Here is a 23,895-nt window from a genome sequence, read left to right as displayed (position 1 = left end):
CATTGATCCCCCAATGTCTGCGACATATCACCATGAATATCCTTCGCAGACTTTCCTTGCAGAAACTAGAATTTTATCACTCCTCTGCTCTGTCTGAATATTGCATTAGGCTATGTGCACACTAGAAAAGTGATTTTTTTCAAGAAAATTTCTTGAGAAACTTCTGGGAGTTGAAGATTACCGCACCTGCGGTAAAAACCCGCACCAAAACTACGGGGAAAAACGCATGCGTCTTTGCCACGTTTTTTCATGCTGTAACTGCAATAAATAATATAGATAATAGATAGATAATCGATAGACAGATAATGGAGAGAGGGAAAGATGGATAGATGAATAGATAGAGAGATAGATGAGAAAGACATATATAATGTCCCACCTCCCTGCATATTCTAAGCTGGCACCCTTTAGTGACACTAAAGGGTGCTTAGCCTTGTATTTAACCAAAAAATAATTAAAAAAAAAAAAAAAACCCCGACGTGAGATCCCCTATATCTTTTGTAGCCAGCTAGGGTAAAGCAGACGCCTGCAGCCTGCAGACCACAGCTGGCAGCTTCACCTTGGCTGGTAATCCAAAACAGAGAGCACCCCACACTGTTATTTTACATTAAATAAATAATTTAAAACAAAAAACGTGGGGTCCCCCCAAACTGAATCACCAGCCAAGGTAAAGCAGACAGCTGTGGTCTGGTATTCTCAAACTAGGGAGGTCCACCGTTATTGGACACTCCCCAGCCTAAAAATAGCAGGCCACAGCCGCCCCAGAAGTGGCGCATCCATTAGACATGCAAATCCTGGTGCTTTGCCCCAACTCATCCCATTGCCCTGGTGCGGTGGCAAATGGCGTAATATATGGGGTTGATGCCAGATGTGTAATGTCACCTGGCATCAAGCCCTGGGGTTAGTGATGTCACGCGTCTATCATATACCTGACATCACGGACCCAGTCAGTCAGTAAGAAAAAAAAATTGACAACAAAAAAAGTTTTATTTGAAAAAACTCCCCAAAACATTCCCTCTTTCACCAATTTATTGAAAAGAACAATCAAATCCGGGTAATCCAATAAGGGGGTCCACGATGATCCATACCATAGTCACTGTCCCAGTCAATGAAGAACAAAATGTTCCCCATTGGCTGGGAGAGCAGTGCAGTGACCTGAGCTAACATCAATAGGTCAGCCCAGGTCACTGCAGGGCATGACTAGCGCTGCTGTAAGGAGGTTAGATGAGATCATTACCTGCAGTGACGATCTCCTGCCGTCACCGCTGTCACTGACTTCTATGCCTGCCGTGTTCTCAGCAGTATCGCAAGAGCCCGTGACGTCACCGCTAGTGACAGTCTCGGGCCACCCGCGAGACGGGCATAGAAGGCAGTGACAGCGGTGACGTCAGGAGGGCAGGAGATCGTCACAGCAGGTAATGACCTCATCTAACCTCCTGACAGCAGCGCTAGTTATCCCCGCGGCTGCCAGCACTGCAGGGTGAGAAGCTGCTGATACTGCAGGGCGGGCAGACACTGACGCTGCAGTGCGGGCAGCCGCGGGACACAGATTGCACGGGCACCCGATGGAGGTCACACGGAAGTGCTTCCGTGCGGCGTCCAGGGAGTATGATCTGTGAGTTTACTCTGCTCCGCTTCCTCTTCTGTCATAATGACATCACTTCCCTGCAAACCGCAGGCAGTGCTGAACATTACCGCAGGAAAACCGCGGCTATACCGAGGGTATACCGCACATCATTTGCTACCTGCGGTAAACCCACAGTATTTCGCGATTACATTACAGTGAATGGAGTGAAATACCGCAGGTACCTGCGGAAAAGAAGTGACATGCACATTTTCTCAAGAAATTCTGCAGAAAGAATTTTTTTGAGAAAAAAAAAAACGCAGTGTGCGCATAGCTATTTTTTCCCCATAGGTTTTGCTGGGAAATGTCTGCAGAAAGATTACAAACAATTCTTAAGAAATTTCTGCAGCAAAACTGCGGGTAAATCCGCAGGTAAAAAACAAACGCAGTGTGCGCACAGGGCCTTAGACTCCGCCGTTTTGTTTTCCCGCGTGTGTAGGACACTGTTGCCATAAGCAACAAACACAATTTTGAAAACATATTAGACACATAAGGCTTTCGTGTGATGTAACACTCATTACCATAGAAACAAAAAAAACATCACAAAGCCAAAGACTTATCAGCAGCCCCTCGTATAATCTAGGCCCAGAGACATTTCACCTGCGAGCAGCATTTCTAAGCAGTCAGGTTATGTAATCGCTTACGCTCTGGAGCACGTGGTTTTCACATTAAATGCCTTCTTACTACAAAGAGTTTGACATTTACCCCCCAGCAATATTAGATAACTCAGTTTATGGTATCCTGAACCCTCCTGCCAAAAGCAGCAGCAGTTACACAATCTCTGGCCTTGTGGGAGGTTTTCTTCTCCGATCACAAATCACTAAGATAACATCCTATGGCTGCCAGTAGTTTGTTTCTTTCCTCCTTTCCTTTAAGGCTATGTGCGCACGTGTGCGTATTACATGCAGTTACGCTGCGTTCTGCACCGCAGCGTAACTGCATGCGTCCTGCGTCCCCTGCACAATCTATGGAGATTGTGCAGGAGCCGTGCACACGTGGCATGTTAGAACGCAGCGCTTCGGCTGCTTGCCGAATCGCTGCGTTCTAAGAAGTGACATGTCACTTCTTTCGTGCGTTCTGCATGCTGTCTATAGGGAGAGGCAGCATGCAGAGCGCACGAATCTGCCTGCACCATGCGCTTCAGAACGCAGCTTTTCAGCTGCGCTCTGAAGCGCACATTTTCGGTGCGGTGCAGAGCGCACACGTGCGCACATAGCCTTAGGCTATGTTCACACACTGCATCTTTTATTGCGTCACAAAGATGCACCTGAATCCATGCATTTCCTTCCCCCAGCAAAGTGTGAGATCTCTATTTTACTATCAACAATGTGCACCTTTGTCTGCATCTTGGCTGCGTTCTTGAATATGCAGCATGTCAATAATTTAAGGCCCAAAACCTTTATTATTTTTCGTCCATAGACTAAAGAGGGCTAGATTTTTTTTGCAGGATGAGTTGTACTTTTGATGAAATCATTCATTTTAAAATTCGGGAAAAGGAAAACATGTACCCCCCCAAAAAAATATCCGGTAAATGAAAAGAAAAAAAAAAAAAATCCACAATTGACTTTTGGACAGGGCTGAAAAATAACCTGGCAATTTGATTTTCTAGCTTAGTACGGTTACGATGATACCAAACTTGTACATATTTTTTTCTATATTTAAATATTGAAAAAATAAAATTCTATTAAAAAACAAAAAACAAAACATATTGCTTACATCTTTCAGTCAATGGCATTATGCAAGAGCTTGTTTTTATGTCCTGAGCCAACATTTGCATGATATGATTTGAGTCCTTCCTATTGCAATTTTGTTTTGTTTTTTTTAAAGCTGTGGACAGTGAAAACACAATTCTAGTGCTTCTAGTGATCTTTTTCCTCCCATCACTACATGCCTGAGGTGATTATTGTTACTGTGGAAAGATCAGCCTTATGAACTTGACAAAAAAAAAAAAAAAAAACTTATTTTGTATGTAATTTTAATGGGGAAAAGGAGAATAGAAGGAGGCGGTTCGCCGGTCACAGCGACGTCGCTAGGCAGGTAAATAGTGCGACGGGTCCGAGCGATGTTGTGCGCCACGGGCAACCATTTGCCAGTGACGCACAACCGACGGAGGCGGGTATGCACGCTAGCGACCTTTAGTCATGGTTCAATAATGAAGTGTCCATGCAGCTAAAAAAAGTTAAAAAGGGAACCTGTCAGGTATAATATGCACCCAGAAGCACGAGCAGTCCTGGGTGCATATTGCTAATCCCTGCCTAACCGTCCCTGTATACACTAGCATAGATAAAGGGATCTTTAGAAAAAGTATTTCTAAAGATCTTTTACCGTATGCTAATGAGCGAAGGCAGTAGCCCCCTGGGCGTTAGTTCCCCAGCCAGTCACCCCTATTAGCATGTTAGTACGTCCCTGTGGCCGTGCTATCATGCTAATGAATACGCAGCAGCCTCACAGGATGATCTCACCTCTCCGCAGTCATCACGTCCAACGGGGGATTTTGGCTCAGTGCGCGTGACCCCAGAGTTTGGGTCATGCGCACTATGAAGCCGGGTGTAGGCGTCCTGGCTTCAAACTGAAGTAGTGCGCATGACCGAACCTCTGGGGTCATGCGCACTGAGCTGAAATCCAGCGTAGGGCAGCGGAGAGGTGAGATCATCCTGTGACCCTGCGTATTCATTAGTATGTTAGCACACCCACAGGGGCGCACTAACATGCTAATGGGGACGACTAGCCAGGAGAACTAATGCCCTCGCTCATTAGCATACAGTAAAAGATCTTTAGAAATACTTTTTCTAAAGATCTCTTTATCTATGGTAGTGTATACAGGGACGGTTAGGCAGGGATTAGCAATATGCACCCAGAGCGGCTCATGGTTCTGGCTGCATATTACACCTGACAGGTTCCCTTTAAAGAATGCTGCAGGACGCTTCATTATAGAAAGCCGAAACACCCAAAGAGAGAAAGACAGACCCCGCAATCAGTCACCAGACGCAGAACAGGACGCTGTGGAACGCACACCCACACACATCCGATCTCACACAAACATCTGATCGCGCACACACACACAATGACACTTCAGATTGGACACACAAACCACATCCAGCAATACCAATTGCTTCTGGCTGGTGGATAATCCTGGGACGCAGTGAAACGTAGAGGACCTGTGGTGGAACGTATGGAGGTGTTCCACCGCCAAGTCCTCCATGTGTCCCATCTTCCCCTGCTGGCCAAAAGCAATGCATATCGCCAGATGTGATATGTGTGTGTACAATTTGATGCGTGTGAGTATGTGGTCATCGGCCAGAAGCAGGGGAGGAGAGCGTGCAGCATTCTGCTGGGAGCGACGTAGACGCCCAGGGTCTGGTATAAAATCTCCTGAAAAGGGTGGGGGGGCCTGCTTTTTTGGGGGGGTAAACTTACCCCAACTGTGTTTCCCCAAAAATAAGATCTACCCGACAATAAGCCCAAGTGCTTTTTTCAGGGCAAAAAAAGAAAAAAAAAAAAAAAAAAAAAGAAGAAGAAGAGGACAGACAGGACACAAAGATAGAGGTACCAGCCTCAATGATCAGATTCCCTTTAACTATTAGGCTATGTGCGCACTAGTGCGTTTTACCCGCGGATTTGCCGCGGAAATTTATTGAGAAATGTCTGCAATCTTTGTGCAGACATTTCCCAGCAAATCCTATGTGAAAAAAAAATAGCTGTGCGCACGCTGCGGATTTTTCTCAAGAAACTTCCTTGAGAAGAACTTCTTGAGAAAATTTCTTGAGAAAATGAGCATGTCCATTATTTTCCGCAGGTAGCTGCGGTATACCCCCGGAATTTCACTCCATTCACTAATGTAATCGCGAAATTCCGGGGGTATACCGCAGGTAGCAAATGATGTGCGGTATACCCCCGGTATAGCCGCGATTTACCTGCGGTAATGCTCATCGCTGCCTGCGGTTTTGCAGGAAGCGATGTCATTATGCCAGGAAAAGGAAGCGGAGCAGAGTAAACACACACGTCACACTCCCTGGACGCCGCACAGAAGCGTTTCCGTGTGACCTCCAGGTGCCCGTGCAGTCTGTGTCCCGCTCCAGCCCCGCCGCTGCCAGCCCTGCAGTGTGTTAGTGACTGCCCGCAGTGTCAGCAGCTTGTCACGCAGCAGCGCAGGCAGACACTGACACCCTGCAGTGCTGGCAGTCGCGGGGATGACAATCGCTGCTGTCAGGAGGTGAGATCATTACCTGCTGTGACGATCTCCTGCCTCCTGACGTCAGCGCGGTCACTGCTGTCTATGCCCGTCTCGCGAGCGGCCCGAGACTGTCACTAGCGGTGACGTCACGGGCTCTCGCGATACTTCTGACAGGCAGTGACAGCGCTGACGTCAGCAGTACAGGAGATGATCACAGCAGGTAATGATCTCATCTATCCTCCTGGCAGCAGCGCTCGGCATCCCCTGCAGTGACCTGGGCTATTGAGGTTAGCTCAGGTCACTGCATTGCTCTCCCAGCCAATGGGGAACATTCTGTTCTTCATTGACTGGGACAGCGACTATGGTATGGATCGCCGTGGGACCCTCCCCCCCCCCTTATTGGATTACGCCGGACGTGGAATTGTTCTTTTCAATAAATTGGTGAAAGAGGGAATGTTTTGGGGAGTGTTTTTTCAAAATAAAACTTTTTTTGTTGTCTATTTTTTATTTCTTACTGACTGGGTTGGTGATGTCGGGTATCTGATAGACGCCTGACCTCACCAACCCCAGGGCTTGATGCCAGGTGACATTACACATCTGGCATCAACCCCATACATTACCTAGTTTGCCAACGCACCAGGGCAACGGGATGAGTTGGGGCGAAGCGCCAGGATTGGCACGTCTAATGGATGCACCACTTCTGGGGTGGCTGCGGCCTGCTATTTTTGAGCTGGGGAGTGTCCAATAACAGTGGACCTCCCTAGTCTGAGAATACCAGACCACAGCTGTCCACTTTACCTCGGCTGGTGATGCAATTTGGGGGGGACCCCACGTTTTTTGTTTTAAATTATTTATTTAATGTAAAATAACAGCGTGGGGTGCCCTCTGTTTTGGATTACCAGCCAATGTGAAGCTGCCAGCTGTGGTTTGCAGGCTGCAGCAGTCTGCTTTACCCTAGCTGGCTACAAAAGATGGGGGGACCTCACGTCGTTTTTTTTTTTTTAAATTTATTTAATTTATGGCTAAATACAAGGCTAGGCACCCTTTAGAGCCGCATGAAAGTCACTAAAGGGCGCCAGCTTAGAAAATGCAGGGAGGTGGGACATTATATAGGTCTTTCTCATCTATCTATTCATCTATCCATCTTTCCCTCTATCCATTATCTGTCTATCGATTATCTATATTATTTATTGCAAAACCGCAGGGACCAATCTTCGGTAAATCCGCGGAAAATTCGCGGCAAAACCGCATGCGTTTTTCCCGCGGATTTTTCCGCAGGTGCGGAAATCTTCAACTCCCAGAAGTTTCTCAAGAAATTTTCTTGAGAAAAATCACTTTTCTAGTGGACACATAGCCTTAGTGTGCATGCTTAAGATCAGTATTTGCAGCGGTTTGGAAGCAGCATACGTGAGCTGCGTGCAAACCGCTGCACTGTACAGTACAAGCATAGTGTCTGGATTTCTAGCAATCCTGTGCCCACTGTGCTTGTTTTTTCCGCAGAAAACCCTGACCTGCGGAGCGTCTTTCCAGACCACAGCATGTCAATTGTTTGCTGCAGAATTCCCTCTGTCCTCCGTAGGGAGAACACAAGCAGGAGACCGCAGCACATGGAACCCTGATCGTGGGTACTGACAGCTGCGGTCTTTTGCGGAGGAGACGCACGCCCCCTTCCCGGTCAAAACTCACTGCATTCTGAAAGCAGCGAGTCCTGATCTTGGGCACATACCCTTATTCCAACTTTCATAGGTTTCATGTCATTATCCTGGCCTGTGTACAATAAATAATGGTCATATTTAGCCAGTGCTCAGAGCTCTTACCTGTTTGCAACTAGCCCTGTAGCTACAGTCCACTTTTTTTAGTCGGATCATCAGCTCTGTAAACATTCACATCTAATGTTTTTGGGTTTAAATGTTATTGCCCTATTAATGTGATGCCTTTCTAAAAGGCCAATAGATTTATACTATAAGTCACTACATTTGAAACTTTACCATCTATACTTTTGTATAAAGAATAACTGGGATATCCACTACTTTTATAGTAATGGCCTATCCCTAAGAAGGGTCATCTATATTAGATTGAGGGGGTGACACCCGGCACCTCCACCGTTCAGCTGTCCCTGATGTTAGCAGCGGCTGATGTGATCAGTTAGGGCGCGGTACAGCACATTGGTTCGTTGGCCGCAGCGGCTACTGCAGATCCACTCCCATTCATGCTAAGCAGGGAGACTGTGCAGTACCCAGCGCACACACTTAAGGGTGCTTTACACGCTGCGACATCGCTAGAGATCTCGTTAGCGATGTGACACGCCAAATCGCAGATGTGATCTGCCGAGATAGCGCATAGGTCGTTTTTATAGCGCCGGTCACATGTGCGATCTCGGCAGATCACATCTGCGATCTGGCGTGTCACATCACTAACGAGATCGCTAGAGATGTCGCAGCGTGTAAAGCACCCTTTACAAATGACGGAGCTGCTCCACAACTGCCCGCATCTGTCTGCCTCCAGGAACAGCCGATTGGTGGAGGTGCAGGGTGTTGCACCTTACCGATCTGATATTCATGACCTATCCTAAGGAGTAACCATACATAGATAAGTAGTGGACAACCGCTTTCATTTATAACAACTTGCAGCTAGTCGATTACTTTTCTTGTGTGAATAACTAGAGGGCAGTAATAAACTGACATATTGAACATACCTGGCATACTGACCATTAGTGTACTCATGTGCTGATTTTGAACAATATGGATTTTATGCTACTAAGGGCATTTAATAAAAATTAATTTATAACTGATCCGCGACGCAGCAACGACGTTGCTCCAGGCCAACTAATGAAAAGAAGAGCCGCAGACACCAGCATTATAGGAGGCGGCTCGCAGGGCTCCCGTCCGGCGGTTGCGGAGTACTGGCTTAAGGTCCTGTGAATTGATTTGATCATCTCGTAATGATTTGTAAAATGTGCTATGAGGGAGCCCCTGCAAAGACGGCATAAAAAACCATTGCAAGCTGCACTGGCCTCCGTTACATACACAGTTTTCCTGTATACAAGCTAGCAAACCCATGCGTTTCAAGAGATTTGTTTTCTACTACATGCACTTTTGGTGGCACATCTACAACCATATATCATCAATAGTGCACAGAACAATCACCCTAAATATAAAAATAAAAAAAAAAAAAAACACGACTGTAAAACTGCCCTAACTGAGGTTAACCTATAACAGTTTTTGAGCACGTCCATAGTCCAGCCTCTATAGACACATCATGCAGAATAGCTCTTATAAAGGGGTCCTTATATCCACGCGATCGCCATGGTCGCAGTTAGAAGAATACACTTTTGGTGTTCGCATATTACGAAGTGTCAGTGCAGGAAAGTGTACGATAATTCTTTGAAGCATTCGAGCTTGTCTACCAGTAACAGTGAGATACCAGGCAGCATTACACACCCCGATCAGGACACCTACCTCTATTGTGGGATGGGTGTTATGCTTGTATGCTGTATACAGAGGAAATTGGATTTGAAAGATTTTTGCCACACACAACAACAGTTTCTCTTTTTCGTCAGTACTCCATAAACTAAACGGGTCAGTGCTTTTCAGTGAGTCCTCTTCCGTCAGGTTACAAGTCCTTGCAGATTCTGATGGCTTCTCAGGGGCTTTACATGGTGGCGATGGCCTGTCTTGCCCCTCGCCCTCCTCCTCCTGAGGCTCCTTCTCCACATTCAGCAGCTCCTCGGATGGGTTAGCCTCATCCTGCCAGTTTGTATCAGGGCTAGTAGTGCAAATTTTCAAAAGCTGGTCCCGCAGGGCTTGGACTTGGCTGATCACCAAGTTAATAAGGGCACATACCACTTGGTTAAAGATCTCCAAATGTTTATACTCCTTAAAGCAGCACAGACACTGTCTGAAAACAAAAAGGAAAGGAGAAAAAAAAAAATCAATGTGAATCCAAATCAAGGTTCTTATTCTACACAGTGATATTCTGTTCTGATCACGCACAACTCACTCACATATAAGGGAGCCTGTCCCCGCTTCCATGGAGGGAAAGCTACATTATTTGGAAGTGATCCAATGTGCCAATCATGAGAAATCTAGCATAGAAGCCATATGCAAATCAGGCTGGACGTGCACTGGGGGCGTGTCAATATCAGAAGAAGCCGTCCAAGGGCAATGACACACCCCCAGTGCACGTCCAGTCTGATTTGCATATGGCTTCTACGCTATATTTCTATGGTACATTAGTCTTCTAAGGTAGATATCTCATGTCTGCCTCATGGGATCTATATAAAAAGGCAGCATTTGTATTGAGGGCATACCACTCCTTCCATATGTAAAACCATTCTGACAGAATTCCTTTAAAGAGTTTTCCATTTCTAGGATCCTGTCTTTGGGGGCAGACACCTGGCAGCCCCATCGATCAGCCGTCCTCCACTCCGGAGCGCACAGTGACGAGCTGTGGACAGAACGGATGCAGCCACAAAACAGTGTGACACTGATTTTGTCCCAACCCATACACAGCTTACATCCAGTTGCTGATGGTGAGCAGAACAGCTTATTGGTGGGAATGTTGGAGCCCCCCGACCTGATATTGAGGACATATCAAAGATAGGTCACCAGTATCCTAGTTAAAAAAAAAAAACACACCTTTAAAGGGAACATGTCAGGTAATTTATGTGTTCTAACCTAGTAGCAGTGTGATGTGTGCTAGTAACCCCTTCCTACCCATCCCTGTGTTGTAATAGTGTGTAATGTGCATGTATAAAAATATATTTTATTACTTATGTGTACCCTATGTAAATGTGCAGTGGCGTCACATTGCCCTGAGAGCGTTTGCACGTTTTCTGTGGTATCACACTTCTGTGGGCGCGATACCATAGATTTACATGAGCAACGTCCTCACTCCTTGAGATCCCGCGCGTGCGCACTTACCATTCCCGCAGCCTTGTTTGTCAGCCGATGCTTGCTTCTCGTCTTCAGACACGCACTGCGAATGATCGGAAACAAAGGAGTCTCCTGAGCATGCGTAGTGCGCGTCTGAAGACGACAAGCGCCCAGATAACAAGTCTGCAGGACTGGTAAGTGTGCACGCGCGGGATCTCAAGGAGCGAGGACGTCGCTTATGTAATCCATGGTATCATGCCCACAGGGGCATGATACCACGGGAAACATGCAAATGCCCACAGGGCGATGCAATGCCCATGGGGCTAGAGCCCCTGCGCATTTACATAGGGTATACATAAGTAATAAAACATTTTTATACATTCACATTACACAATATTACAACACAGGGATGGGTAGGAAGGGGTTACTAGCTCACATCACACTGCTACTAGGTTAGAACACAAATTACCCGACAGGTTCCCTTTAACAGCTCTTACAGCGTAGCACAAAGCTCATACAATGAATAAACTTTATATTTAAGGCAAATAACCCACATATTTTGGAGAACACCATGCATAAAACACAACTGTACACTGGGAAACTCACTGCAGACCAGTAATCATCCCACAATTCTATACTGGTAACACACCGAAAGGAGATTGTGTGTATATATACATATATAGCTCTGGCAAAAATTAAGAGACCACTGCAAAATTGTCAGTTTTTCTAATTTTTCTCTTTATAGGTATATTTTTGAGTAAAATGTAAATTGTTCTATTATTCTATAAACTAACAACATGTCACCGAATTTCCAAGCAATATATTTTGTATTTATTTTCTGAAAATGAGAAATGGTCGAAATAAGAAAACAATGCACAGTGCTTTCAGCCCTCAAATAATGCAAAGAAAACAAGTTCATAATCATTTAGAAACAACAATACTAATGTTTTAACTCAGGAAGATTCAGAAATCAATATTTTGTGGAATAACCATGATTTGTAATCCCGGCTTTCATGCGTCTTGGCTGCTTTCCACCAGTCTTTCACACTGCTTTTGGGTGAACTTACGTCTCTCCTGGTGCAAAAATTTAAGTAGTAGTTCTTTGTTAGATGGCTTGTAACTATCAGTCTTCCTCTTGATTACATTCCAGAGGTTTTCAATGGGGTTCAGGTCTGGAGATTGGGCTGGCCATGACAGGGTCTTGATGTGGTGGTCCTTCATCCACACATTGATTGACCTAGCTGTGTGGCATGGCACATTGTCCTGCAGGAAAAAAACAGTCCTCAGAGTTGGGGAACATTGCCTGAGCAGAAGGAAGAAACTGTTTTTCCAGGACAACCTTGTATGTGGCTCGATTTATACATCCTTCACAAAGTTTAATCTGCCCAATTGGACCATAGAGGACTAGAGTAAGGTAATCTCTGATGAGTCTAATTTTCCACTTTGCCAAACACCTGGTCATCTAATGGTTAGATGGAGACGCGTACAAGCCACAGTGTCTTGCACCCACTGTGACATTTGGTGGAGGATCTGGGGATACTTCAGCAAGTCTGGAATTGGTTGAATTAAACTTTGCGAAAGACGTATGACTCAAGCTGCATACAAGGTTATCCTGGAAAAACAGTTGCTTCCTTCTGCTCAGGCAATGTTCTCCAACTCTGAGGACTGGTTTTTCCAGCAGGGCAATGCAACATGCCACACAGGTAGATCAATGTGTGGATGAAGGACCACCACATTAAAACCCTGTCATGGCCCATGGCCAGGCCAACTCTCCAGACCTGAACCCCATTGAAAACCTCTGGAATGTAATCAAGAGGAAGATGGATAGTCACAAGCCATCAAACAAAGAACAACTGCTTACACTTTTCTGCCAGGAGTGGCATAAGGTTACCCAAAAGCAGTGTGAAAGACTGGTGTAAAGCATGCCAAGACGCATGAAAACTGATTAAAAATCATGGTTATTCCACAAAATATTGATTTCTGAACTCTTTCTGAGTTAAAACATTACTATTTTTTTCTAAAATCTAAATGATTATGAACTTATTTTCTTTGCATTATTTGAGGTCTGAAAGCAATGCATTTGTTTTGTTATTTTGTCCATTTCTCATTTTCAGAAAATACAAAATGTATTGCTTGGAAATTCGGAGACATGTCAGTAGTTTATAGAATAAAAGAAAATTTTACATTTTACTCAAAAAAAATATACCTATAAAGAGAAAAATCAGAAAAACTGAATTTTGCAGTGGTCTCTTAATTTTTGCCAGAGCTGTATGTATGTATGTATGTATGCATGCATGCATGCATGCATGCATGCATGTATGTATGTATGTTAGATAGATAGATAGATAGAGATATAGATAGATAGATAGATAGATATATATATATATATATATCTATATATATCTATATATACACACACACACACACACACACACACACAATATACATACCCACACACAATATACACACACACACACACACACACACACACACACACACACACATATACACACACGAGACAATACAATACTGTATGTGAACAGCAAATCTATAAAGAACAGGTCAGATTTGCATTGTATATAGCCAGCTGTGCTAAAGAATAACACACTGTTTACCTCTGTGTCCAGGAATTAATGTAAGCAAATATCTTGAGAGCATGCTCTTTTCTGAGGTGTAACTCATCGTTGCCATCAGAGTCAGATACTACAATATAAAAAAAAGAAAACGTTAGTAAAATGAAGTATAAATAATAGTGCGAGGCTAAAGCGTGGAGCGATTACTAATGTATTTTCCATTGGTTTATACAGTGCCGAACCACAGCCTCGTGCAGAGATGGTCACCATTCACACATGTCCCTGTCCCCCTATGGGGTTAATCTTTTGTACCTATATCAGATACATGCATAGGAAGCCAATTAACCTTTCAGTATGTTTTTGGAGCACCTGGAGGAAATGAAGAGCAAACAGCAGTGAATTTACCCAGACTGCAGTAAACCAAAAGCAGCCTGGACTATGTTCCTCAACCCCGTCCCACTGCAGGGGTCTGACTATCCTGACTTGTATCGCATTGCTTGGAAATAACTCAGCAATTCTTCAACATAGATCAGTCATTTAGACTTTTTTCATGACACATTGTACTTTATGTTAGTGGTAAATTTAGGTTGCTATTTTAAAAAGTAAACACAAAACATATTTAAAGTTTGATTTAAAAAAAAAAGAAAAAAGTAGAAAAATTTGAAATTTCCCCAAAAACTTTTGTGCTCTTAATCCTGATAGCAAGTTCAAGGAGACAGTTGCAATCTGCAGCGCTAGGATACGTTTAACAATGAATCTGGGAATACAGACATGCGTTACGGCTATGAAAACCATTTAAAATTGAGACACGTCGCACACAAAAAAGGCCAGTTTTATGTGAGCCCAACAGCCAGCGGCAAGGCGACCACTTTATGTTGGGTCCCTATGAAACTAATGCCTATGTTTGGGTTAAAAAACCTACAATTTATGGGCGGACAGGAACCGGCAAATGGAGAATTAAAATCACCTAAGGCTGAAAGGGAACCTGTCACCAGTTGTTTGGTTTTTTTTTTAATATTGAACCAAAAATGTCACCTCCTGCAGCTCCTGGGCTGCATTCTATGAAGGTACACTTTGTTCCCCGACTCCTCTTGCAGACTCCAGAAATAACTTTATAAAATCTGCCGTCACGTATGCAAATGACCTGTTCTGGTTGAATGGGCGTGCTCTTTATCGGCTCCTCCCCCCCTCCTGCCACTGTTTTCCATCCTACTTTGATGATTGACGTGTGACGCCTCCGTCATCATCGCTTACCAGGGCTGTGGAGTCGGTAAGCCAAACCTTCGACTCCGACTCCTCAATTTCCCTTGCACCGACTCCGACATATATTGCTTATAGTTAAGTGAAAAGTTTATTGTAGTGCAATGTGAATAATGATATTTAGGTAGAACATAAAATATATTTATTGGAATACAACTTTAGAACACAAAAAACTGTAATAAATTGTAAATATGTAATACAATATGTAATATAGATTACATATATATCTTGTGAATGTGTATATATAACATTGTATTACATATTTATAATTTATTATAGTTTGTGTTCTAAAGTTGTATTCCAATAAATATATTTTATGTTCTAAATATCTTGATTATTGTATCATAAAAATGATTAAATGTCTGATGTTCACATTGCACTACAATACATTTTTCACTTAAATATAAGCAATACACTAAATGTTATTTAGTATGTTTTTGTTGAAAACTGTTTTTTGCCACTTACATAGTGTTTATATAAATATATATAACACTATGTAATAAACTATGTAAGTGACAAATAACAGTTTTCAACAAAAACATAGCAAATAACATTTGTGCAGTGTATGAATTTGTTGTAAGAAATAGAATTGCTTCCATCAGATCCTCCTTCATAGATGACCTCAAATCTGACCTAATACTTTTAAGGCTAGAAAACCACCTCTCTACACTAACTTGGGTTGGAGGCAAAGCCATAACCACAAGAGCAACAATTTCTGGGTATAAAGGAATTGCCTCATGCACAGTCAGTTTTGATGAATGGTTGAATTTTTCTATTTCTTTGAGAGCAAGTGAAAAATTTTACTCAAATCTGGTCAATCTGCTGCTATAGGAGATGGAGCGAAATCTTTTTATTATATGATATGGCAGCAGTAGCACTGTCAGGCCCCAAATCCTCTTACGCATGGCAGTCCTGTAGCCACTCACCCTAACTGCTACCTCAGTCAGAGCTTCTTTTACTTTAGTAAGCTGATGATCATCAAGCAGTATACAATGACTTTGGTCCACATAAACAGCTGCCAGAAGAATTTTATTTTCCAAGAGTTATGTCTCGCTCCGTTTCATTAAAGCAGATATGCCATCTGCGATTAAACCTCCTCTTTGGGACAGGCAAAATAGCAAGTTCTTCCACTCCCTTATGAAAATGCCAGGAGTTAAATCCTCAGCTTGTAATTTTTTAGTCACGGTAAATGGGTGATTAAGCAATTCCTTCAATTCAGCCACCTGTGTCCATTGATCTTCATTTAGGGTTACCTGAGGGTTCATCATATCTATAAGAAACGATTTTAATTCAAGCAATCGCTCAATCATTAAATAAGTTCTGCCCCACCGAGAGGCTTGATCAACAATTGCCCCTTTCCCAACATGCCTCTTCAAGATTGAATTAATTTTAGGGGTTCTGGCGGCAATAACCAATTTCCTCACTTTTCCAATCAGATTTCCAGCATGTCCCTCTTGCAGACTATCTCTTATTGCCAGCTGCAGCGTGTGCACAACACCGCGCATGTGATGAATATGAAAGTGTTTTGAAGCAGCGTCAACTAGATTAATTCTAAAGTATCATTTTGCTGTTCTTCTGTTGTAATATCTGTTTGTTCATCAGTTACATGAACAGCGCTGTGGCTCCATCTCAAACATACTGAATCCTACATTTTATTCTAGCTGTTGTTCATTACTCTCATTCATCAGTTTAATTGTACTTATGTTTGAAGCATTGTCCATTACAATAGCAGGAACCTGTTCTTTTTTGAGTTCGTAATCTTGCAGAACAGTTTCCACTAAGGCCTGGAGAAACTGGCTGGTGTGATGAGCTTTAGTATCTTTTACTGCCAGTGTCTTGGTAACAATTTCTTTGTTGTCACAAACATTGAACATTGATGGAAAAATAATTCAGTGAAATGCAGTGACTCTGGGCATCCCAGCAAAGGCAATGTGTTTTAAGATAGGACATTCAGACACAGCGTTTTGTGAGGATCCGTTTTTGGGCTCAAAACAGATCCTCACAAAGAATGAGCATGTCAGTTTGTGTGGTGTTTTTCTAATCTGCTTTTGCTATTGAAAGCATTATTTATGAGCTCAAAAACCTTTCAGGTGATGCGTTTTTTTAAAAAGCTGTTCTGCTTTTACAGCTGACAAACGTATCCTCAAAAAAACGCAGCAAAAACGCTGTGTGTGAATGTAGCCTTAGATCAGGAATAGAACAGCCATTTATAGAACATTTCATAACTTTCCCAAATTCCTTTGAAAAAAATATTCAGCACATTCTGCATTCAACTACTGCACCCAATTTATTATATATTTTAGGAGTATGAGAAGGTCCATTTTATACCAACTCCACCAAAATGAGCTCCGACTCAGTCTCCACAGCCCTGCCCTTAGCTGAAGAAAATTGCATGCCTGAGCAGTCACTCCTGGGTCATGCAGGCGCACTTCGCTCTGCCCCATTGTGGGCAAAGCCAAAAACATAGGGGCACTTGCGCGAACCCGTGAGCTCCCTGTGCTGACGCGAGATTATGAGAGAGCTCACTGGCTCGCGCAAGCACCCCTATGTCTTTGGCTCTGCCCGCAATGGGGCAGAGCGAAGTGCTCCTGCATGACCCAATAATGACTGCTCAGGCATGCAATTTTCTTCAGCTAAGGGGTTGATAACGCGTCAATTATCAAAGGATGACAAAAAGCGTCAGGAGGGGGGATAGGAGCCGAAAAAGAGCATGCCCATCCGACCAGAACAGGTCAATTGCATACGTGGCAGCAGATTTTATAAGGCTATGTGCGCACGCTGCGTTTTAATCTGACCACAAAGATGCAGCGTTTTTGGCCCCAAAAAAAAAAACGCACAAAAACGCACCCACAGGAAAAATGCATCAAACAAATGCATGCATTTTTTGGCTGCTTTTTTGTCCAATGCATTCAATGGGTGAAAAACACAGTGAAAAACGCAAAAAGAATTGACATGCTGCATCTTTATGGTCACTAAAATGATACAGCCAAAAAAAACCTGCAATGTGCAGATAGCAAAAATAAAATCTCATTGACTTTGCTGGGGAAGGAAATTCATGCAGTTTTGAGACCAAACTGCACTTTGAAAACGCGCAAAAACGCGGCCAAAAATGTAGCGTGCGTACATAGCCTAAAGGTATTTCTGGGGTCTGCAAGGGGAGTCAGGGAACAAAGTGCACCTTCATAGAATGAGCCCAGGAGCTGCAGGAGGTGATATTTTTGGTTCAATACTGAAAAAACTGGTGACAGGTTCCCTTGAAGAGCAAGAGTGCTCAATCAGAAGGCACAACCCAGTAATCTAAGGCTACATGCGCACGCTGCTTCTTTTTCGTGTTCACAAACTGCAGCCAAAACTGCAGCCAAAACTGCACCTTGTCAGAGAGAGCCTGGAAATGTCACAAAAAATGTAGGTGCTTTTTTGGTGCATTTTTGCTGCTTTTTTGCTGCGTTTTTGGCTGCAGTTTTGTCAACAATTGTTTCATGTATTTTTCAGTTCAAACAAGCCAATAAAGCTTGTTGAATTGAAAAAAAAAAAAAATTAGAAATATATAAATAATTAAAAAAAACTGGCGTGCGGTCCCCCCCAATTTTAATGCCAGCCAGATAAAGCCATACGGCTGAAGGCTGGTATTCTCAGGATGGGGAGCCCCACGTTATGGGGAGCCCCCCAGCCTAACAATATCAGCCAGCAGCCGCCCAGAATTGCCGCATACATTAGATGCGACAGTTCTGGGACTGTACCCGGCTCTTCCCGATTTGCCCTGGTGCGTTGGCAAATCGGGGTAATAAGGAGTTATTGGCAGCCCATAGCTGCCAATAAGTCCTAGATTAATCATGTCAGGCGTCTATGAGATACCTTCCATGATTAATCTGTAAATTACAGTAAATAAACACACATACGCCCGAAAAAATCCTTTATTAGAAATAAAAAACACAAACAAATTCCCTCATTACCAATTTATTGACCCCCGACAAAGCCCTCCATGTCCGGCGTAATCCAGGATGCTCCAGCGTCGCATCCAGCTCTGCTGCATGGAGGTGTCCGGAGAAGCAGCAGACACAGCCGCTCCGGTCACCTCCATGCAGCTAATGAAGACAGCCGCGCGATCAGCTGAGCTGTCACCGAGGTTACCCGCGGCCACCGCTGAATCCAGCGGTGGCCGCGAGTAACCTCAGTGACAGCTCAGCTGATCGCGCTACAGCGTGGAGCTGGCAGGAGCGTGGAGCCGGCAGGAGCGTGGAGGACGGGACTTTCAGCGGCGGTGGCAGTGAGAGGGGTCCATCATCTCCCCTGTGCGTGCACGCTGGGGGCAGCGGTACTTCGGGGAACACGTGGAGGACGGGACTATCAGCGGCGGTGGCAGCGAGAGGGGGATGGACGTTGGCAGCTGAAAACATTGATTTTTCCCTCTCGCTGCCGCCGCTGCTGATCGTCCCGTCCTCCACATCATCTCCCCTGTGCGTGCACGCTGGGGACAGTGGTACTTCGGGGAACACGTGGAGGACAGGACTATCAGCAGCGGCGGCGGCAGCGAGAAGGAAAAATCAATGTTTTCAGCTACCAATGTCCATCCCCCTCTCGCTGCCGCTGCTGATAGTCCCGTCCTTCACATCATCTCCCCTGGGGACAGCGGTACTTCGGGGAACACATGGAGGACGGGACGGGACCACTTGCCTGACCTCACTTCCTGACAAATCACCTGCGTTTTTGCTAGCAAAAACGCAGGTAAAAGGCAGGTAAAATGCACCACTTTTGATTAGCATGCATTTTTCCTGCGTTTTTGATGCCCTCATTGATTTCAATGGGTGACAAATGTTGACAAAAACGCAGGAAGAATGAACATGCTGCATTTTTTTTGTCACAAACTTTTGACAAAAAAAACGCTGACAAATAAACTGCAATGTGCGCATGACAAATCTGACTTCTCATAGACTTTGCTGGGAAGTCAGATGTCAGAAAGTTCTGCTGACAAAACTGCAGCCAAAAAAGCAGCAAAAAAAGCAGCGTGCGCATGTAGCCTTAGGCTCAGGCTACATGCGCACGCTGCATCTTTTTGTGTTCACAAACTGCAGCCAAAACTGCAGCCAAAATGCAGCCAAACCTGCACCTTGTCAGAGAGCCTGGAAATGTCACAAAAAACGCATGTAATTTTAGGTGCGTTTGCGGTGCGTTTTTGGTGAGTTTTTCACACCCTGCGTTTTTGTGACAAATGTTGACAAAAACGCAGGAAGAATGAACATGCTGCATTTTATTTGTCACAAACCTTTGACAAATAAAACGCTGACAAATAAACTGCAACGTGCGCATGACAAATCTGACTTCTCATAGACTTTGCTAGGAAGTCAAATGTCAGAAAGTTCTGACAACAAAACTGCAAAAAAGCAGGAAAAAAAAGCAGCGTGCGCATGTAGCCTATGTGCGCACGTTGCGTATTTACATGCAGTTACGCTGCGATTTGCACCGCAACGTAACTGCATGCGTCCTGCGTCCGCAGCATAATCTATGAAGATTATGCAGGGGCCGTGCGCACGTGGCGTCTTAGAGCGCAGCGCTTCGGCTGTTGCCCAAAGCGCGCGTTCTAAGAAGTGACATGTCACTTCTTTCCTGCGCTTTGCCTGCAGCCCCCGCTCTGTCTATGGGTGGGGCTGCAGGCAGAGCGCATGGAATCGGCTTTTTTTTTTTTCATTACGGACTCTTTCTCAAGCGATTTGAAGCGCACCTGTGCTGTTCAAATCGCTGCAGAAATTTCTGCAGGGCCAGTACGCAACGTGCGCACATAGCCTAAGAAAGACTGATGGCCATTTTTGTCTGCTAAGTATCTCAATATTTACATGTCTTTCATAGCAGTAACGCATGTCTATAATCCTATATTCATTGTTACACATCTTACATAATTTAGCACTACAGAGTGCAACTGTCTCCTTTTTGTTACTATGTTTCATGTTCAGTTTGCATATTGCTAATCCCTGCCTAACCCTCCCTGTATACACTAGCATAAAGAGATCTTTAGAAAAAGTATTTCTAAAGATCTTTTATCGTATTCTAATGAGCGCAGGGACTAGTCCCAAGGGCGTTCTATTCCCTGATTAGCCGCCCTCTTAGTACGCCCCTGCTATTCAATGCAGCGTCACCAGCGGTGCCGTGCGTACCTGTGTTCGCTGTGCCCGCTTTTCGGAATGCTGGGTACTTCCGGTCTTGCGCAGTATGAAGCCAGGTGTACGCGTCCTGGCTTCAGAGAAGTCTACTGCACATGACTGGAAATGCAACGCATTCAGAAGCGCGGTCATAGCGAACACCGGTACGCACGGCACCACTGGAGATGCTGCATTGAATAACATATTAGTCACCCCTGTGGGCGTGCTAACACGCTAAGAGGGTGGCCAGTCGGGGGATATAACGCCCTTGGGACTAGTCCCCTCGCTCATTAGCATAAGATAAAAGAGCTTTAGAAATGCTTTTTCTAAAGATCTCTTTATCTATGCTAGTGTATACAGGGACTGACAGGCAGGGATTACTAATATGCACCGTTCGTGGTTCTGGGTAAATATTGCCCCTGACAGGTTCCCTTTAATTTTATACTTGTATCACAGACAGAAGAGGGTCCCTGCACAAGAACTGGGTCCCATTCAGTCAAATAGTGCTCGCCACTGCTCATTACTAGAGATGAGCAGACCCAAACAGTAAAGTTCGTTGTTCGTACCAAACATGCGCTTACAAAAAAAATAAATAAATCAGTGGTCAAGTTCATAGTTTGGGTGCTTTACATATGCAAACCACTCGCGTGAGCATCGCTGTGCTCGGGTATGCTCAATGCTCGGTCACGTGCAAGCTACATGCAGTGTTTCAACAGCTCGAACTGAGGGTAACAACAGTGTTATGGGATGTAGTGTGCACCCCAAAAAAAATTAATAAAAAGGAAAAAACCCACTCTCCCTCCCCTGTAAGTGATCTGTATATAGCTGGCTCTATGTGGGCGGAGACTTGAACTGCCCAATCAGTGACTTCCAATGGGGTTCAGGTCAAGTCCGGGTTCAGATCTGAACTTTAGATAAATCTGGCTGAACAACCCACAGTGCCGACTTCCATTAGACTCGGTACTCGAGTCTCATTGGAGCACCCCGACGCGAGTAACGAGCAGTGCGAGCACACTCGCTCATCATCACTACTAATACCCACATGTCCACTTTGCGTCAGCATCATTTTCAAACGTCATGGTTGCAGGTTAGAAGACCTAAACGTTTAGAATCAAGTTAAGTTTTCCAATGAAATTTTAAAAATCTATTTCCTAGGGACCATTTCACTTCTGAATTGAGTTTGATGGGGCTATATGTCAGAAAACATTGATACCTATATAGAGATAATGGCCAGGTCATGCAATTGCTGTAGAAATAAATCACGGATAAACCACTTTAAAGCCTGGCCTGAAAACAAGAGAATTGTGGATAAAGATCCTCCAATTCTTCAGGGACATTATTGAGCCTGCGCGCTGGGTTTACCTCGTCCTGAGCACAAAAATCGCCATTTGATGAAAAGAGTTGTTTCAGGAGACATGTGAGGCCCCATTAACATGCCACGAGACAGGGGCGAGTGATTGATTCCCACTGTACAACAGTTTGCTGCTGATTTATGGCGCGGCTTGCAGCTGCCACTGTGCGCTTCCATGAAGGATAAAAAGGACTTAACAACAGGGGCGAGTCTACAGCGAGGCAAGGACGAGCACTTGTGCTGGGGATAGTTTTATCTTATTTTCACCCTGAAAAGTCCATGGGTGCGGTCACATGTGTGGCTCCTCCACAGCTGTATATATGCTGCACATCATAGATTTAATGTGTCGCATGTTAATGTACACGTCCTACAGACTGATCAATCACATCCAAGAGCCAGAAAAAGCTCCTGCAAACAAGGAGTGTGTTGATATGTGAGTGCATTGATTCTTTGTCAGGTGTCAACATGGCATTCTGTTTATGTCTTTGCAAAAGTGAGCCAAACTATACTTGGTGCCAATAATGGTGCATTCACATTAATCGGCATAAAAACTGCATCAAAAACCATTTTTAAAACACATGGCATGAATGATTTTTTGTTATTGTGATTTCTGAATACATTTTAAGGGTATGTGCGCACTAGGCGTTTTTTTCACGCTGCGTTTATGTGCGTTTTTGTCTCAAAAAACGCACCCGCGGCTAAAAAACGCGACAAAAACGCATGCGTTTTTGCCGCGATTTGGTGCGTTTTTTGCTGCGTTTTTGCTCACTGCGTTTTTAATCAGTGCACAATGCCATTAAAGATTGTTGATGAAAAAAAAAAAAGGTCGGATGTCATTTCCTTCTTCAAAATGTTCATTGTATGCAGGAGAGCAGACAGCTGCAGAACTAGTGTATGCAGGAGCAGACAGCAGCTGCAGAACTACAAGGCTCAGCATCCTCCATTCACTAGTGTATGCAGGAGAGCAGACAGCAGCTGCAGAACTACAAGGCTCAGCATCCTCCATTCACTAGTGTATGCAGGAGAGCAGACAGCAGCTGCAGAACTACAAGGCTCAGCATCCTCCATCCAGGACTGTATGCAGTTTTTTGCCCAAAAAGAAAAAAAAAAATGACATGGGCTTCGCCATATTTTTGTATGCTAGCCGGGTACAGCAGGCAGGTACGGGCTGCCCCCAACCCCCAGCTGCCCATTTGTACCCGGCTGGGAACCAAAAATATAGAGAAGCCCTTTTTTTTTTTTTTTTTTTTTTTAATTATTTCATGAATTTCATGAAATAATTTTAAAAAAAAAATGACGTGAGCTTCGCCTAATTTTTGAGTCCATCCGGGTACAACTAGGCAGCTGGGGATTGGAATCCACAGTGCAGGGTGCCCAAGCTTTCTGGGCACCCCCACTGCGAATTGCAGTCCGCAGCCACCCCAGAAAATGGCGCTTTCATAGAAGAGCCATCTTCTGGCGCTGTATCCAACTCTTCCAGCTGCCCTGATGCCGGGTGGCTAGCTGGGTAATAATGGAGTTAGGGCTAGCTGTATATTATCAGCTAGCCCTAAGCCCGAAATTCATGGTGTCACGCCAATTTTAGACATGGCCACCATGAATTTCTAGTAATGATATAAAAAAAAAAAAACACAACACACAGAAAAATATTTTTATTAGAAATAAAACACAACACAATTAGTGACTCCATCTTTATTCAAATAAAGAACCCCCCTCCGCAGTAATCCTGGGTCAGAGTCCCGCGCCGTCCAATCCGGATCCAATATCATCTGATCGGTTTGCTGGAAGGCAAAGCGATCAGATGATGTGTCAGGTTAAACTACGTGAATCACATCACACATCAGCTGATTGTATAAAAGCCGATTATACAATCAGCTGATGCATCGGTGCAAAAAAAAAAAATAATAC

The 23,895-nt window shown here is 44.3% G+C and overlaps 1 protein-coding gene across 3 annotated transcripts in view; it reads right to left on the bottom strand.

Annotated features, from left to right (window-relative positions):
- The window catches only part of USP34 (ubiquitin specific peptidase 34), a 386,361-nt gene that overhangs the window by 318,909 nt on the left and 43,557 nt on the right, over positions 1-23,895 (bottom strand). For all 3 annotated transcript variants that reach the window (XM_075339351.1, XM_075339349.1, XM_075339350.1), the window contains exons 2-3: positions 13,285-13,372; positions 9,254-9,692 (exon numbers count right to left, since the gene is read on the bottom strand). In XM_075339351.1, the coding sequence (XP_075195466.1) occupies positions 9,254-9,692; positions 13,285-13,372 (527 nt within the window). The remainder of the gene's footprint in view (positions 1-9,253; positions 9,693-13,284; positions 13,373-23,895) is intronic.

This window comes from Anomaloglossus baeobatrachus, chromosome 3, assembly GCF_048569485.1.
Source record: "Anomaloglossus baeobatrachus isolate aAnoBae1 chromosome 3, aAnoBae1.hap1, whole genome shotgun sequence".
NCBI classification, from domain to species: domain Eukaryota; kingdom Metazoa; phylum Chordata; class Amphibia; order Anura; family Aromobatidae; genus Anomaloglossus; species Anomaloglossus baeobatrachus.
The sequence above is the reverse complement of the archived record's forward strand: the minus strand, read 5'-3'. Positions and strand labels throughout refer to the sequence as shown.